Genomic DNA, 16,961 nt, shown 5'->3' on the forward strand with positions numbered 1-16,961 from the left:
GTTATCCTGATCGGACTTCATACAACGAGATCAGGATATCAAGCTGGGGGGCGCGCAGTGCAGCGATCAGAGGTGCTGTGTGTCAGTCTGACACACCGCAACTATGATCGTGGTCTGGAGCCTCTGACGGAGGTTTTTTACCACGTGATCAGCTGTAACCAATCACAGCTGATCATCGCGTGATCCAGGAAGTGCTGGTAAATGGCTTTCCTCGGTTCATGCTGACAAGGAGAGCCGATCGGTAGCTCTCTCTGTCAGAGGGGGGGTCTGCTCTGATAATCAGCACATTGATTATGAGCACAGCCCCCTCAGCCCCCTCAGCCCCCTGCCCATAAAAGTGCCAATCAGTGCCCCATCAGTAGTGCCTGTCAGTGCCTTTCAGTTGCAACTCAGTCATGCCTGTCAGTAGCTCCTCATCAGTGCTGCCTATCCAGTGCCACCTATCTGTGCCCATCAGTGCCGCCTATCAGTGCCACCTATCAGTGCGATCAGTGCTGCCTATCAGTGCCCATGAGGTTTTTTTTTCAAAATTGTCGGTCTTTTTTTTTATAGTGCAAGAAATAAAAACGGCAGAGGTGATCAAATACCACCAAAAGAAAGCTCTATTTGTGGGAAGAAAATCATAAAAAAAATTTTTGGGTACAGTGTTGCATGACCGTGCAATTGTCACTCATAGTTCGACAGCACTGAAAGCTGAAAATTGTTATGGGCAGGAAGGGGAGAAAGTGCCTGGTATTGAAGTGGTTAAAATACAGAGATATTGTGTATAGCATACATTGGAAATCAGAGAAAATCAATAATAGACAGTATGACAAGGGTTTCCGGTCTACACATATTCATTGACCAATTCCTACTGTAAGTGCCAATATAGCCTTCCCGTTTGTGATAATGATCTTATATTAAACTTTAAAAACGTGTCCACTTTGCTGGGTTGGCTTCTGTTTTCTTTGTAGATATAACAGATATATGGTACACAACTGCGAAACATTGTACTGGAAAAAGATGAAATGAATGTGATTTATGTTGGCACCATAGAACTGTTCACTCATTGACCCTTGGCATCCCTGCTGATTTGTGCTAAGATTTTTTATTTTAGAACAAAATTCAGAACAATGCCTCACCTCAAAAAGTAGTGTGCATGCCTCTACCTGCCAATTGCTTTTTTAAAGTGTGATTGCATTTAGTTCAGCTTCTCTGGCTGGAACAATTCATTTCATAAAACTTAACTTTGGCTATAAATAAATACATTTGTACCATGCTTTATTAATTAAAATGATAAGGGTAATTTATTTAGTAAATAAGTGGTATCCAAAAATACTCTTTGATGTGTGCATGCAAGCTGAAACTTTTTATTGTTTATTATTTGCTTAACTTGAAAAAAAAACAGTTGAATAAATACCACAAGAATAAATAAGATTTTCATGTTTAAATTAGATTTGCGTTTGCAAACATTGGTATTCAGTTTTAGCTCATGGTCATTATATAACACCATAATTGTTTAAAAGATTTGCCAAGTATGAATTGACCCGTCTGCTTAGTACTATTTAAAAGATTGATCAGTCATTACAGGTGCAGATGTGTTTATAATTCCCTACTGCATATCATAACATGCTGAACAAAGTAGATGCAAAGTATAGAAGAATCTTGTACTGAGTTGCTGTCACTCACAAAGCATAAACCACTTGAAAATACAATTTTTCTATACATTATTGATTCTTTTAGTTGAACTAATTAATGGTTACCTTTGCTGCACCCCCTCTCCTTCAGGTCAGAATTCTACAGCCTACATAGATGACCACACTCTTGAAAGCATTTTTTGGGGGTCATCTTTACAATGAATGACTGTGCTACAATGTTACTAGGGACTAGTATAAATTTCCTTATTACCTTCTCTGATTGCTATTTTTCATTTCTCATTAACCCGTTTTCTCCTGCATCAAGTTCTGATATCAACTCTAGTTACACTAGCTTGTGTCATATCACCAGTGCCAGCTAGACTAGTTCTATTGATACAACCAAAGAAATTTATCTGTATGCCAGGCCTCTCAACTTTTCAGGAGCTTTTTACCTGGTTACTGCCCACTAAAAATGGTGATAAGCAGCAAGGGGCAGAATCAAACCCCCATTGTACTTCCCTGATTGACTTATTTATGCATTGGGGTCCTTATACTTTAGATTTCCTATATGTTGCTGCTATAAAAGTTCGATTTTTGCTGCCTTTTTTTTCGGAACATCGTATATATATTTTACAGATTATTTTTTAGCCTACTAAGCTATTTATAAAATGTTTCTTTCTTTACATTACGTACTGAATATTATTATTTTTTTTAATTGTGGTTTTTATTGAATATAAAACATGGTAAAGTACAGAAATTGAGAAATGCAAAGAAAAGCACATCTAGTACAGTGAAATTCAAAAAATTCAGTTGTAGATCTAGTAACAACAAACAGATCTAGTACAAGATATGTAACTCTATTAAGGAGAATACAAGAGGGCGATATCAGAGGGCTATAACCTAGAGGTAGTTGAAGACTAAAGATGATGGACTGAGATGTTGGGTGGATGTGTGGGTATCAGGTTGGGTTTAGAGGTGTGATGCTGAACTCAGATTTATCCCACAGATCCCAAACTTTATCAGATCTGTCGACTGCATAATCTACCTGGGCTGTCATGTGTTCCATTCTGCGTATTTCGGTGATAACCTGTAGAAACTGATCCCGAGATGGGGGGGGGGGACAACCAACAGATTGGGATAACTCGCTTGGCGGCCAGCAAAATATAGGAGGCTAATTTGTTGGAAGCTTTCCCTAGTTTAGGAAAGGGGAGACCTAGAAGGAGGTGTACCGGATCCAGCGGAAAAGAGTGTTCAGATATACGCTGAAGCAGGGACTTCACCATGGACCAGAAAGGCACAATCAATTCACATTGCCAGAAGATGTGGTAGTGGGTGCCTCTGGACTTACCACACCTCCAACAAAGAGGAGAGAGTGAAGGACTGTAATTATGTAGTAGTTCTGGGGTCCTGTACCAGAAGAGTAGTATTTTAAGTGCTATCTCTCTGTCTGCGTCACACACCTGGATACTTTGGACGTAAAAGTCTAGATCTTAGACCATTGAGAAAGGGAGATTGATGTTTGAGTGATATGGGCCCATTTTCTCAGAAACAAAGAGCCCATCTTGATCTCTGACCACCTATTTGGCGGTGAAAGGCAAGACCAGGATATCACTGCATCAAGGGTAAATCAAACTTGGCGCCACATCGTGGACTTGTTAGATAATTTATGCATTACAAAGATTCCATAAATGTACATATAACAACACCACAGCACGGGAAAAGGAAAAAATAAAATTCATATGATATTAAAACCATGATGGAAGAATGAACAATGTTCTGAGGATGTTGTACTGTAAACATAAGTCTGTTTGACGCGTTTCGTGTGAAATACACTCATCAAGGGCCAGATGATCGGGGATTTCTAGAAAATATTATAAAACATATGGTAAATCTACTGATAACTAATACTGCCAGGGAGAGGCGGGAAAGCCACTCTGAAGTACTTACATACAGTCAGTACAAGGAGATGTGGCAGGTACAGAGTCAAAACCAGCAGGAATCTGTCCCAGGAGCTGAGGTATTGCGGGGTGCGTGCTAAAGGTTTGGGTACACCGAGTCCCCCCTGAGAAGCGTGGGAGCCCACGTGGCTAGTATCTCTTTATTTACAGTGGTATGTGTATGAGTTTTTTAGAGAAGTTGGATCTTCCAGGGAAATATGTAAAGGCAAGGCCTCTGGTTTAGAGGTGTTGCTTTTATAACCAAATAGGGAGCTAAACCAAGAAAGGAGAGCATGTAGGGATGGGAGGGAGTTGTGAGGGTGGACGAGGGTCAGCAGAATGTCATCCGCGAATAGGAATAATTTATATTCCCTGTGGTGCATTGGAACCTATCGAATATCAGGGTGGAACCGTATTGCTTCTGCAATGGGTTCCAGACATAGAATGAATAGGAGGGGGGATAGGGGACAGCCCTGTCTGGTACCGTTGGACATAGGGAAGGTCTGTCTTGAGGCCATTTGAACCTGAGATGAGAGGTTGGAGAAGAGGGCCAATAAGGCAGATATAAATGAACCATGAAATACAAATTTGGATAGGGTGGCAAACATGTAGGGCCAACTTAGTCTATCAAATGCCTTTTGGGCATCTAGGCTGAGCAGCAGTGCAGGTCTGCGTGCTCTGTTCAGAATATCAATGATATCGATGATGCGCCTAGTGTTGTCCCCTACGTGTCTAGTAGGGACAAAGCCCACTTGGTCTCTATCAATTCATTTGGTTAGGAATTGGGATAAACGATTGGCCAGGATCTTGGTGAAGAGCTTGTAACCCAAATTGAGGAGTGTGATTGGGCGGTAATTGCCTGGGGTGGTGGGGTCTTTACCAGGTTTAGGAATTACTGAGATGTAGATGAAGAAAGGGTTGGTGGGGTGCCTTGCCTTGTAGAAGGGAATTGTATAAAGATAATAGGTGAGGTGACAAGATCGGTAGGAAAGTCCTGTAGCAGGAGTAGGGGAGGCCATCTGGGCCAGGGGATGTGCGCAGTGGTAGGTGTCTAATTGTATTAGCTAATTCTTCTCCTGTAATGGTGGTGTTTAAGACGAGTAGGTCCGGTTTGGTCAGTTTTGGTAGTTTAATGTCTGATTAAAAAGTCTTAAACATCTCTTGAACAAATGGGGGGTGGAATTCTGGGGCTAGACAGTTGTAGAGTTTAGCATAAAACCCACCAAAGACCTGAGCCATGGTTTGTGGGCGGTAAGTGGAGGTCCCATCAGGTTGTTTAAGGTGGTCCAGAAATTAATAGAAGGGCCTAGGGTTGAGCCTGGAAACTAACATTCTGTGTGGTTTGTTGGAGAACTCGTAGAATTTTTGCTTAGCCCATAGGAGAAATTTGTCAATAGCTGACATCTCCAGGGACTTTAGACTGTTCCGTAGCAAAGTCACCATCCACAGTCGGGCCATTGTGGGAGAGTGTACTAGAGAGCGCTCAGCTGTTTGCAGTTCAGCCAGTAAGGACGATTTCAGGAAGGCGGCATCTTTCTTTCTACAGGAGCTTTCTGAGATACATTGCCCCCTGAAATATGCCTTGTGGGCTTCCCGTAAAGTGGATGGACTGGAGACAGTACCTACATTGAGCTGAAAGTATTCTGTCAGTGCAAGGGAGAGTGCAGCTTTAGTTTTGGGGTCATTTAGCAGTGATTCATTTAGTCTCCAGCGGCATTTCTTAGTCTACGCGGTGGAGAGTGAGAGGTCTAAAGTCAGGTGGGCATGATCCAACCAGGTGATGAGGCCTAATTCAGCTGACACTACGTTGAGTAGGAGGGGGCTGTCACAAAAAAGTGGTCCAATCTAGAGAACATTTTGTGAGGGGGAGATTAGAAAGAGAATTGTTTGCTTGTAGGATGTTTGATCCTCCAAGAGTCAAACAGGTGGTGGGCATGTATCAGTTTGCGAAAGGATGTGGATAAGGATTGCGCTGGGAGGAGTAGTTTAGTTTGGAATAGTGATCTCCTGTCTTGAGTAGGGAAGAGTATGGCAATAAAGTCTCCACCTATCACCGTGAAGGGTTGTGAGAAGTGTTGGAGCCGTTCAAATGCTTCAGTTAAGAATTTGATCTGACCTGAGTTAGGTGCATATATATTCATAATTGTAATGGGATGAGACATATAAACACATTGCATTATTATGTAACGACCGTGTGGGTCTAAATGCGTGGACTGGATCTGAAGAGGGCAGGAGCGTCTAATCAGTATTGCAATGCCAGCCTTACCAGATAAGTCAGACTCCATGTGAGAAGTTGGAAAATATTTGGATGCAAATTTAAAGGAACCTCCAGTGCAGAAGTGGGTTTCCTGAATCAGGATCACATCCGCACTGGAGGCCCTAAACTCCTTCAAGGCCAGCCATCTTTTTTGATGGAGTTCAGGCCCTTTACATTGTATGACAACAACTTCAGAGCCATACCAAGGTAGTAAAGGTAAGCCAATGTAGATGTAGTGGAACAGGTAACTTCCCAATTGTGGAATTACAGGTTAATATCCTTGTGTTAATCAACATATCATATTGTACTGTGAAAAATGTTAGAAAAATGGCATATGAAAAAAAAGAGATAAAAAAAAAGAACATGATACCAAGAAAAACTGCAACTCGGGAGTCCTCGGCCACAGTTGGGGGACAAATGGGGGAGCAGGGTGATCTCCAATTGGGAGAAGCACGGGGACCCGCTGCGCTACTCCGGTGGTGGTGTAAACAGACAAAAGACTACATAGTCAATCTTGTGTAGTAAATCAGATGATCCAACCAAAGGAAACAGAAAAAAACAATGCAAAGCAGTCTGATGGCAAGAGAGGGCAAACAGAAACAGAGCAGTCAATCTTCCATTGACAACGAAGTGGATCGGAACAAGTTAAACCCGTGAGAAAAGGTTGTGGGGATCTGTGATCCCAAGGAAAGAAAAGCATCTTGGAGGACGACTCATGGGGATCAGGTAGGTTGCCTAGGCCATTGAGGACATTGAGGAGTGGAGAAAGCCCTTGATCTTTTTCCTCACACCATGGTCCAGATCGATGATGGAGCTGAAGGAAGTCAGGGGGTGTTAGGCATTGGTTGCCCTTCATCTGCTGGCAATAGTGGTAGGCCCAGGTTTTTGAGGAAGGAATCTCCTTCTTGCAAATCTCGGAGTGTATGTTGGGTGCCATCTTTTGTTGCACTGAGGGGAAACGAGAAGCCCCAGAAGTAAGGGATTTTATGTAGTTTAAGGTGAGGGGTGATGGGACGAAGTGAGTGCCTTTTGGCCAGGGTAATTGGGGAGAGGTCGTTAAATATTTGAATTCTGTCCCCTTTATAGTCAATATGGGATTGGTTGTGGGTAGCCAGGGTCAGCGCCTCTTTACCTTCATAATAGTGGAACCTCACCACTATGTCTCATGATCTGGCACCTGCAGGAGGTTTGGGGACCAGGGACCTGTGGGCCCAGTGAAGGCGCCAGTCTATGTCCACTATGTCAGGAGCCAGATGGTTGGACAGGCCTAATAAATATGGTCTGATGTTATTGTCAGCCACATTTTCTGAGACCCCGTGGAACCTGAGATTTTGGTGCCTCTCCCCATTTTCCAGGTCTTCTTGCTGAAGATGTAGCAGGGGCATTGAATTTTTAAGAGAGGCATTTTCCTATTCCAGGCCCTGAACATATTGTAATGTCTCATCAAACTTGGTTTCCAAAGTTGCCGTGCGCTCCCCAAGCTGATCAATTTCCCCTCTGAGTTCCCTGAAAATCTATCCCACCTCTTGGGCTATTCCCTTTGTAAGCTGCTGTGCTAGAGCCTGTAGTTTGACATTGAGCAGTTCAGGAGTTAAAACGGACTGGAGGGTTGAAGGGAGATGTGAAGGAATGGCTTACTGGGAGTTGTCCTCTGCCATCAGGGTGCTAATGTACTCCTCTGGGTCTCCTTGTATAATTGAGACCGGGGATTGAGGCCTAGTCAAGTAGCGGCCCATTGTGACTAGAGCCCGCGGTGCTAGTGGGGACCGGTAATAAAGGCATTGGTCCCCGATCTTTACCATGGGGTGCTAGAAGGCTTTAGGGGTCTATATGTCTAACCACCATTGCGGATGGAAGCTGATGTAGCTGTACTGGGGTCGCGGAGAGCCGAGCGGGTCCAGAGCTCACAGATCACACGTCCACCATCTTGAAGAACCGCACATATGCCCCCATTATTCTTGTATTTTAATGATTGAAAGAATGCTTTTGTATGTAGCATGCTATATACATTGGTGTCCAGTCAATTAACTAGGTATCAATGCATAGCCTTTGCATTTTTTTACCTGCAATAGTGATTGTTTAGACCTAAATAAACTAATCAACATTTTGTTTATATTTTCAAAACCTTGTTTAGATGTACAGTTTGCAGTTATAAAAGTAGAAGGGGATGGCCATATTTACTTATTACATATGCAGGATATTCTTTTTGCTTTGTCGTATAACAGCAGTGTTGTATTACTTCTTCTCACAATGCAAGTCTCTCAGGTTGATTTACTAAAGGAATAGCGAAGGTTAGTGAGTGTTCACTTATCTTAGTGAATAAAGTAAAGCAGTAATTACTCATCTACCTATTATGTGCAAAGAAAAGTCCCATTAGCCTGGACAGGATTAGACAATGATTAGATATTTAAATTGAGCATAGGCTCTTTCTCATGTAAGGATTCAGTATTCCTTTAACTATCCCCTGTAAGTCATTGAAAACACTACCTGAAATGCACTCTCAATAAAGCTGATCTTAAAGTGGACTTTATACTTAAAAGAGTTGTGAAGGATATAGCCCTTACAGTAAATTTTCTGCAGCACTGTCATTTACATTAGAGCACTGATGAAGGGCTGCTGACACATTTTTATCTACAATTGATATATATTTTACAAAAAACGATTTTGGACTCTTAAGATGCCTGTCTGACACTCTTTCTGTGGATTTTGTTTATATTCCTCAATTTAGGAGGTCTTTGCTCTTTGATAGAGCCTCCCATTATAGTTGAACTGCTAAGGTTAATTCATCAAGCACAACCAACATCTTCAGTTCTGATGGACAATAGGATCTGAGTCCAGCATCTCATATCTACTTATTTTGGAAGTGAATAGAGAAAGTGCCAGATTCTACTTGCTTTTTAATAGTATAATGTGTGTGTGCCACACTTTGTTACATTGACTTTTATTCATATTTGCTTCTGCACAGCATAGAGAAATAAGCTGTTTGAATTAAAATAACTTAAAAATGAAATATTTCCAATGTGAAAATCTTTGACTGTCTGGGGGAATCTGGGACACAAGAGAGCTATACATAGCAGGCCAGCCTTTTGTCCTGGACTCTGGATTAAGAAACTTATTTGCAATAATTGTATGTTGGGCTTCCCACACATTGTCAATGCTTCATTAGCCAGATTCTAACAGTTTTGTTTCCAAGAGCAGTTTACAGAATTTCATCTTTGTAATGTCACTTCAAATTATTTCAAATATGGTTCTAAAGAAACTGTGCTGCAAAACTTTTACTTGTTATTTCTTCCATATAACCCAAAGCTTTTTATGACCATAGTTAACTGCCTCACACAAGTGTATGTGACATACTCACATAAACCAGGATATTTAAATAGATTACCAGAAGAAACATTGAATATTTAAACTATTTATTTTATTTGTGGGAAATAAGCCTTTTTAAATGTTGTAAAGTCACAAACATGCCTTATCGATGTGCTTACGGGTAGCATTTAAGCTTGAAATAATATACAGAGTGACATGTTAAGTAAATAAAACTATGTTTAATATACTGTTTTCTCTTGTCAGTGGCCAGTATTCAAAAGCTCCCAGCATCTTCTGTACTAACGGATATCACCTTCCCTATGAGGGGCAGAAAAGGAATGGTGGACTGGGCAAGAAACTCTGAAGACAAGGTGGTGATACCAAAAAACATCTTTACTCCGATGCCATCAGGTAGAATATTTTTTGTATATTTTACATGTTTTAGAAAAACTGTAATTGTGATCTATGCAAATCTATATTACATGCAGTGGGTATAGGACAGTGTTTGTAAAAGTGTAGAAATGTGGTGTTAAGAAGCCCTGAGATCTTAAACATGTATTGAATATAGTGCTTTTACTCTCCAGTTATAAAATTGCTTTCTTTGGTAACTATCAAAAGAGTGAAAATTTTCTTAGTAAGAATAAACTCACTCTTCTGATAGCTATTAAGGAAGATGAGTGGTTACATGGATGTGCCAGGATTGTCCACATTTGTGGACAGAAGGGAAGCATGTTAGTGATAAATCACACAAAAAATAATAGACATTGCATCAAAGAAAAAACATGGGAGATGCACATGGGAAGATGGGATGTTTTACAGTTTTAAGTGATTAAAGATAAAGCTTTGTTATTGAATCTCATAGAGGAGAGGTAGGCATTACAGCATCCCAAATATGCCATGGGACAATGCAGAGGTTCAAGGCAGAGTTACAAGGTACACTGAAGTCACAGTCACTGTGTAGGTAAATAACACATGTAGATTCTTCTTTCTCCACCAATTTGATTAAAATATTTACATTATATATATATATATATATATATATAATTTTAGGACACAACAATAACATAACATTTAGTTAATGTTGGCTTAAGAGGCTTGTGGTACAATTTTAAAACCACTGGGAGATACCTTAGCATTATTTTCAAAATATTACTAGATGCTTTTATTCTTTTATTGGTAAAAACATTTAGTTGGTCAGTGACCTGTGTATTAGCTTTTTTTTTAAAAAAACCCTGTTTATAATCGTACAATTTAATTTGCTTGTTTGTTATTATAAAAATATCTGCATATAAAAATAATGGTATGTGGTGGAAGCCTGAGGCCAAAGGGTGAGATCTACTTGAACAACATCCAAAAAATCCAGAATCACTAGATCTCTTTTTTAAAGGAAACAACCTTGCAAGGTCTTAATAAAAAATAAGGAAGCATTGAAGAGTTTAGTGGTCAGTAGTAAGTAATGCAGAGTGTAGAGGTCAGGAGTAGGTAACATAGAATTCAGAGGTAAATAGTATGTAACGCAGAGTCTAGTGGTCAGTAGTATGTAACATGGAGTGCAATGGCCAGTAGTAGGTAATGCAGATCTCAAAGGTCTGTAGTATTTATTGCAGAGTTCAGAGGCCAGTAGCATATAACACAGTGCAGAGGTCAGTAGTACATAATGAACATTGCAAAAGACAGTGCAGAGGGTAGGAGTAACTAACACCCCCCCCCCCCCCCAAAAAAAAAGCAAAAATCCCCCCCATCCAGTATGATCATCTACCCCCCTAAGCTAAAATCACCAACAGTACAAATCCCCCCCTACCTCTGTAAAATTCACTCACCAGACCCCAGATACAGCAGCACCCAGTAGAGTGAGGGAAGCCCTCCCAGTCCTACCGGCTATGGTATATGACGTGTCCCAAAGAGGAGCCTAAGACTTCCCTCAGCTCTACATGTCAGATGTCATCATTGCATAATGCTGAATATATTACAGTAAAACTTTACTGCAGCTGCAACTGAAAGGTCTTTCTCCTTTCACTTTATTATAATTCCTGTGCAACAGTAGTTTTAATAATATAGCTTTTTTTAAATAGAGTTGTGCTTTTTAATTAAACCTTTGTACAAAGTTACCCACCCCTTCCTCTTAACACTACACTTAAACATATACCTCAGATGCAGCACAGACCTACTTTACACTGTCAGGCTTTCAGTTGGGCAGTTTTTACACCTGATTTTACCCTTGTCACCTGCGCTGCAGTGAGCAGATGTGACTGCATGCACTATAGAAAATAATGGAAGAAAAGAGTTGGTCTCTAATTTTCATCGCTTTAGAACCTGTAGTCATGCCTGTGCAATGCAGCAGGAGTCCAAGTAAAAAAATGGATGTAAACAATGCCTGGTATAAGATCATGGAGAGCTTGGACGTGGACCATGGGTTTGCGCTGAATCTGAAGTCTGTGTTTGGTAATAGTAATAATAATAATAATAATAATAGTTAATAATTAGGGAGGAGGAAGCTGTACAGGGTCCTTGTTTTCTACAGCTGTACTTTAATGGTCTCTAAATCTACCAGTGTATTGACTAATAAAATGTTTATTCATTGTTCATATTTTGCTGCTCTAAATCTGCTCTTTAACAGCTACACAAGTGTCATTGTTATACATAAAGTACACTCATCGGATGAGGAAGATCAACATTGGTGGTAGGGAATAAGTTAAAATATTTTCAAGTCTCTGTAAAAGGTGAAGCAACATCTCCATATTCAATTGTAGAAATATGTATAATTTAAAGGTATATAATTATACCTATATACTCTCTTTTCTGCATGCCTACATGAACTGCAATAGCAGGCGAGGCTCCAGACATTTTTTTGGGGGGGGAGCTGTGTTGGTGCTGGGAGTATAACTGGGGAAACTATTTCAGTTAAGCTACACACTGCATGCTGTACTCTTGTGGGCTTTGCCAAAGGTGGGCTTGACCAAGAACTGGGTTTTTCTACATGGTCTATAGCCTGTTGTGTGTCACCTTTCCCCTTTGTGTAGAAAAAATGGGGCCTTAGTGCACACTAAAGAGATTGTTGGAGTAAAATAAGCCCAACTGGGACCAGCAAACATAATCCCCAGAAAGTGTAAGGGCCAGCAATGATAAACCCTAATATATATATATACATAGATATCTATATATATATAGATATATATCTATATCTAGATATAGATATATAGATATATATAGGTCTTTGCATCCTTTTACGCGATTAAGGAGCCTGATAACATGTCCACGCAGGATGATGTTAGGGGGGGGCCCAATATCTTAGTTTAACTCTGATTCAAAGGGACTTGCGAATCCAAGTCATTGGTAAAATGTCAGAAAGGAAGGATTGAGAAAAGACAAAAAGAAAAGGGCAATGTGCTCAAATCTACTGCTAGGTATCCGCATTCAGCAGTAGCAGGTAGTAAAAGGGAAAACACAATTAAGCCATGGGTGCTGGTGCTTTTTTAAAGGTGTGCTCTACACGATCCAGCCAGTTGGACGCATTAGCAGTGGTATCAAAAAATTGCATCCTGCCGATTGCTGTGATTCTAAGCTTGGCAGGATACAGCATAGCATATGCGACATCATATTTGCGGAGACGCTTCTTAACTTCAGTAAATTTGGCCCTGCGGTTTCTGTAATTTAGCGGAGAAATCAGAGTAGAATGATATGTGAACATTATCCATCGTCATAAGGGCTCCTCTGGTTTTGGCATGATACAATATGGCATCCCGGTCCTTGAAATTAAGCAATTTAAATAGGAACGGTCTAGGAGGCTCTCCAGGTTTAGGCGGCCTAGGTGGGACTCTGTGAACCCTTTTCACAGCTAACAGGGAGAGAAGGAGTCTTTGCCAAATGTGTTAAGGAGCCAGTTTTCCATAAATGCCACAGGGTTTTTCCCCTCTGCCTTCTCTGGCATGCCCACTGCATGGACATTATTGCACCTCTACCTGTTCTCCATGTCTTCTAAGTGGGCTGAGTGGCCTGTGATAATCGATTGCATATGGCGGACTTCTCTCTGCAATGGCACAACATCATCCTCCACATTGCTCACCCTGTCCTCTAGGGCTGCTATGCGGTCACGCCGTTTCTGCATATCCTGCCTAACTAGATTCAGTCCTAGTTTCACCCCTTTAATCTCAGTTGTCAGGGTAGTGATAGACATGTTACAGGAGGTGACTGCTGAAAACTCCTGGTTTGCCAGAGCCCTGGCTGCGTTATCTGGGGCTGGTGTACTCACTGTGTCCCATGATGAGGCAGGCTCTGAGTCCTCAGGCCATGCAGTCTTTGGGTCTTCTGGAAGGAGTTCCTGGTGAGTGAGTTCCATGAGAAGGGAAGGCATTTTGGTCAGGTTACCCTTTCCCAGAGAGCCGCCGAACATCCTCATGGCCGCCTCCTTAGCTGAGCACTGGGACTGGGTGCCATCTTGTCCGCCATGTTCTGGTGCAGACAGAGTGTCTTTGCCTCCTTTGCGGGACATGTCTGCCTCCGGATTGCAGGTAATACAGCACTGCTAGATCGGGGTGATGAAGGGATCCCTCCAGAGCAGGGTAGGAGTAGATCAGGTGTATCAGGATAGCTGTATCAGGAGAAAAGCTTAGATTCTCGGCAGAGCTAACACACCACTCTGCCTACTCCATCAGCCGCAAGCCATGCCCCCACACAGTGATTGCTAGTTTGGCTGCTGTACAATGATGGTCAGTGTTCCCCCCACACACATTGGTGGTCAGTGTGCCCCCCTGTACAATGGTGGTCAGCATGCCCCCCTGTACAATGGTGGTCAGCTTGCCCCCCTGTAAAATGGTGGTCAGTGTGCCCTCCTGTAAAACGATGAACAGAGTGCCCCCTGTACAATGGTGGTCAGTGTGGCCCCCCTATATACTGCTGATCAGTGTGCCCCTATACAATGGTGGCCAGTGTGCCCCCTGTATATTGGTGGGCAGGATTCCCCCTGTACTATGAAATAATGAATATATACTGTATACATTTTTTAGTTATTAATACATATTATATAATTTGGAAAATAAATATACACAATTTTTATCTGCGTTGGTACAATGGGGTTTCTGAATAAATATGAACATTTTTTAAGAGCAACAATTGTTTGTGCAGATCATCTTAATGATGATTAATATTTTATAATAAGTTAATACATTTGGATGCTGTCACTGCTGACCCCATTTCTGACAATACTATAGGCCTTGCCTACTTGTTTTGGGATAGTGACTCACACATTACTGAAGCCAGGGGACCAGCATGACAGTAAGGCACATATCATTTTCTGAGGGATGTGTATTTATCATGACAGGATTTACTTTAATAAAATTAACAAACACCCCTGGAGAGCACAGGTTTTCTGACAGTCATCAAACAGTTCAATATTAACAAGTTTTTTTAAAAAAAACCTTAGAAATGATAGATTTCATCTCATTAAAATGTAACTCTGAAGATCAAGAATTAAACAAATCTAAATATGTAATCAAAATAACATTGTTAACTGTTAATATCTGCTGTTTTATTCCAGACCTGGATGAATCCACAGTATATGTACTTGGAGCTGTGTTCTACAAAAATTTAGGGTTATTTTTACCTACGTTACGGTGAGTCTTACTGTTTACAATATATTACGGATTAAAGATTTCTAGATAAATGTTTCTTTTCTTCTCTTCATTGTCAATCTTCAGCTTGCTGCGCTGTTGCTCACTATTTAAAAGCTGTATTTCAGGTTTGCACAATATGCACCTTGCTGTTTGTCTTATCAAGTAAGCCCGAATCTGCCAAGTGTACAAGTGAAAGAGAATGTATCTTTCAAATGACTATACTATAATTGGCCACTGGGTGGCAAACAGTTATAATACTGTTTTGTGCATTCATCTGCTTTGTGTTGCTAGCTGTACTTAGAAGGCAGTACAGACATTTGATTTGAGTGTATACATTTTCTGCATTTTTCCAAATACATTTGCTTGTATATTGATTGTTAATAGGAAGATAATGTATTTTAATTTCATCACTAACTTTCAAATACATCATTACACCCCTTTGCAGACTGTACATGCTGACCCAACATGCCAAGTCTTATCTTAATCTTTACCTTTTCCTAAACTGGCTATCCTTACCCTAGCCCAAATCTCCATTTCAACCCTATTGGCAAAATTTAACAAACATACCTTCACTTTGTAAGAAGCAGTAAAAGAAGTGTTTTGAGGAGAAGGCTACACATAGGTGTAAAGTAGATCCCTCAAAAGCAGAAACAGGTGGGGTGATCCACAAACTGAAAAAATCATGCAAATGTATTTGTGGTAAAAAGTGGTTGGAGCAAAGCATGGCTTGTGGCTTTTAAAATATAATTAATTCTTAAAGGAAAAACTAACCTTTGTTTGACGTGCCAACATGAATATTACATCTTGTCTGAACAACCTTGCAAAGTTCTGCTTGTATTGAAACATATATACAGTAGCTCACAAAAGTGAGTACACCCCCCAGATTTTTGTAAATATTTTATTATACCTTTTCATGTGACAACACTGAAGAAATTACACTTTGCCAGTGGAGTCCTCTTCCACTCCTCCATGACAACATCACAGAACTGGGGGATATTAGAGACCTTGCGCTCCTCCACCTTCCATTTGAGGATGCACTACAGATGCTCAATAGGGTTTAGGTCTGGAGACATGCTTGGCTGGACCATCACCTTTACCCTCAGCTTCTTTAGCAAGGGAGTGGTCGTTTTGGAGATGTGTTTGGGGTCGTTATGTTGGAATACTGCTCTTCGGCCCAGTCTCTGAAGGGAGGGGATCATGCCATGCTTCAGTATGTCACAGTACATGTTGTCATTCATGGTTGCCTCAATGAACTGTAGCTCCCCAGTGGCGGCAGCACTCATGCAGCCCCAGACCATGACACTCCCACCACCATACTTGACTGTAGACAAGACACTCTTGTCTTTGTACTCCACACCTGGTTGCTGCCACACATGCTTAACACCATCTGAACCAAATAAGTTTATCTTGGTCTCATCAGGTCACAGGACATGTCTTCAGCAAACTGTTACATATATATATATATATATATATATATATATATATATATATATATATATATATATATATATATATATATAATCAATAATACAAAATGTTAGTGTAAATGTTTTAGAAGAATTTCCTAAATTTGGTAGATATACCAAAATTGTTTTCATTACCAATATTCTGCATATCTTTAGACCAGGTATGAACCCAAATGTTTAAAAATATGTTTTAACTGAAGTATTTACTCTATAATGTCCTATACACCAATGACATTACTGTTAAAACTTTTTGTAATGCTAATGCAACATGAATAAATACAACAAACATGACATTAAGAAAAACAACAACAGTGAGAAAGAAGTCTTTACAATACAGAATAAGGAGATTTTTGTTTGCAGAGATACCATTAATGAATGTACATAACTGTAATTTACAAATTCAACCACAGCAATAGCAAGTTGAAAAAAAGGTTGGCTATCACCACTAATGTATTTATTGTATGAGAAAATACACAGCCAATTCAGCACACTACAAGGTCCAGTTTCCCCAGAATCAGTCAAAGGGATAGGTATTGTAGATCACGGGTCAATTTCATATGCCAGAGGTCCTGCAGTTTGCCAAAACCAACCCTGGAAGATCTCAGGAGCTCAAACAACAAACAAATAGCAGCACGGGATCCTCATCAGTAAAACAGTAACAATTTATTAGCAGCAAAAAAGTAGCACACTTACATCATAAGTTCTTGACAGTTAGCATGAAACCTGGATAAGGGCACCACAGGGCTGTACAGCAAACAACAGCAGTGTAA

General features: G+C 40.6%; 1 protein-coding gene across 4 annotated transcripts in view; it reads left to right on the plus strand.

The window, feature by feature from the left end:
• Positions 1 to 16,961, plus strand: part of ADGRB3 (adhesion G protein-coupled receptor B3) — a 1,384,867-nt gene that overhangs the window by 862,399 nt on the left and 505,507 nt on the right. For all 4 annotated transcript variants that reach the window (XM_073626736.1, XM_073626734.1, XM_073626737.1 and 1 more), the window contains 2 exons: positions 9,381 to 9,527; positions 14,650 to 14,725. In XM_073626736.1, coding sequence (XP_073482837.1) covers positions 9,381 to 9,527; positions 14,650 to 14,725 — 223 coding nt within the window. The remainder of the gene's footprint in view (positions 1 to 9,380; positions 9,528 to 14,649; positions 14,726 to 16,961) is intronic.

The sequence above is a fragment of the Aquarana catesbeiana genome, linkage group LG04, assembly GCF_042186555.1.
Source record: "Aquarana catesbeiana isolate 2022-GZ linkage group LG04, ASM4218655v1, whole genome shotgun sequence".
In the NCBI taxonomy this organism is placed as follows: Eukaryota; Metazoa; Chordata; class Amphibia; order Anura; family Ranidae; genus Aquarana; species Aquarana catesbeiana.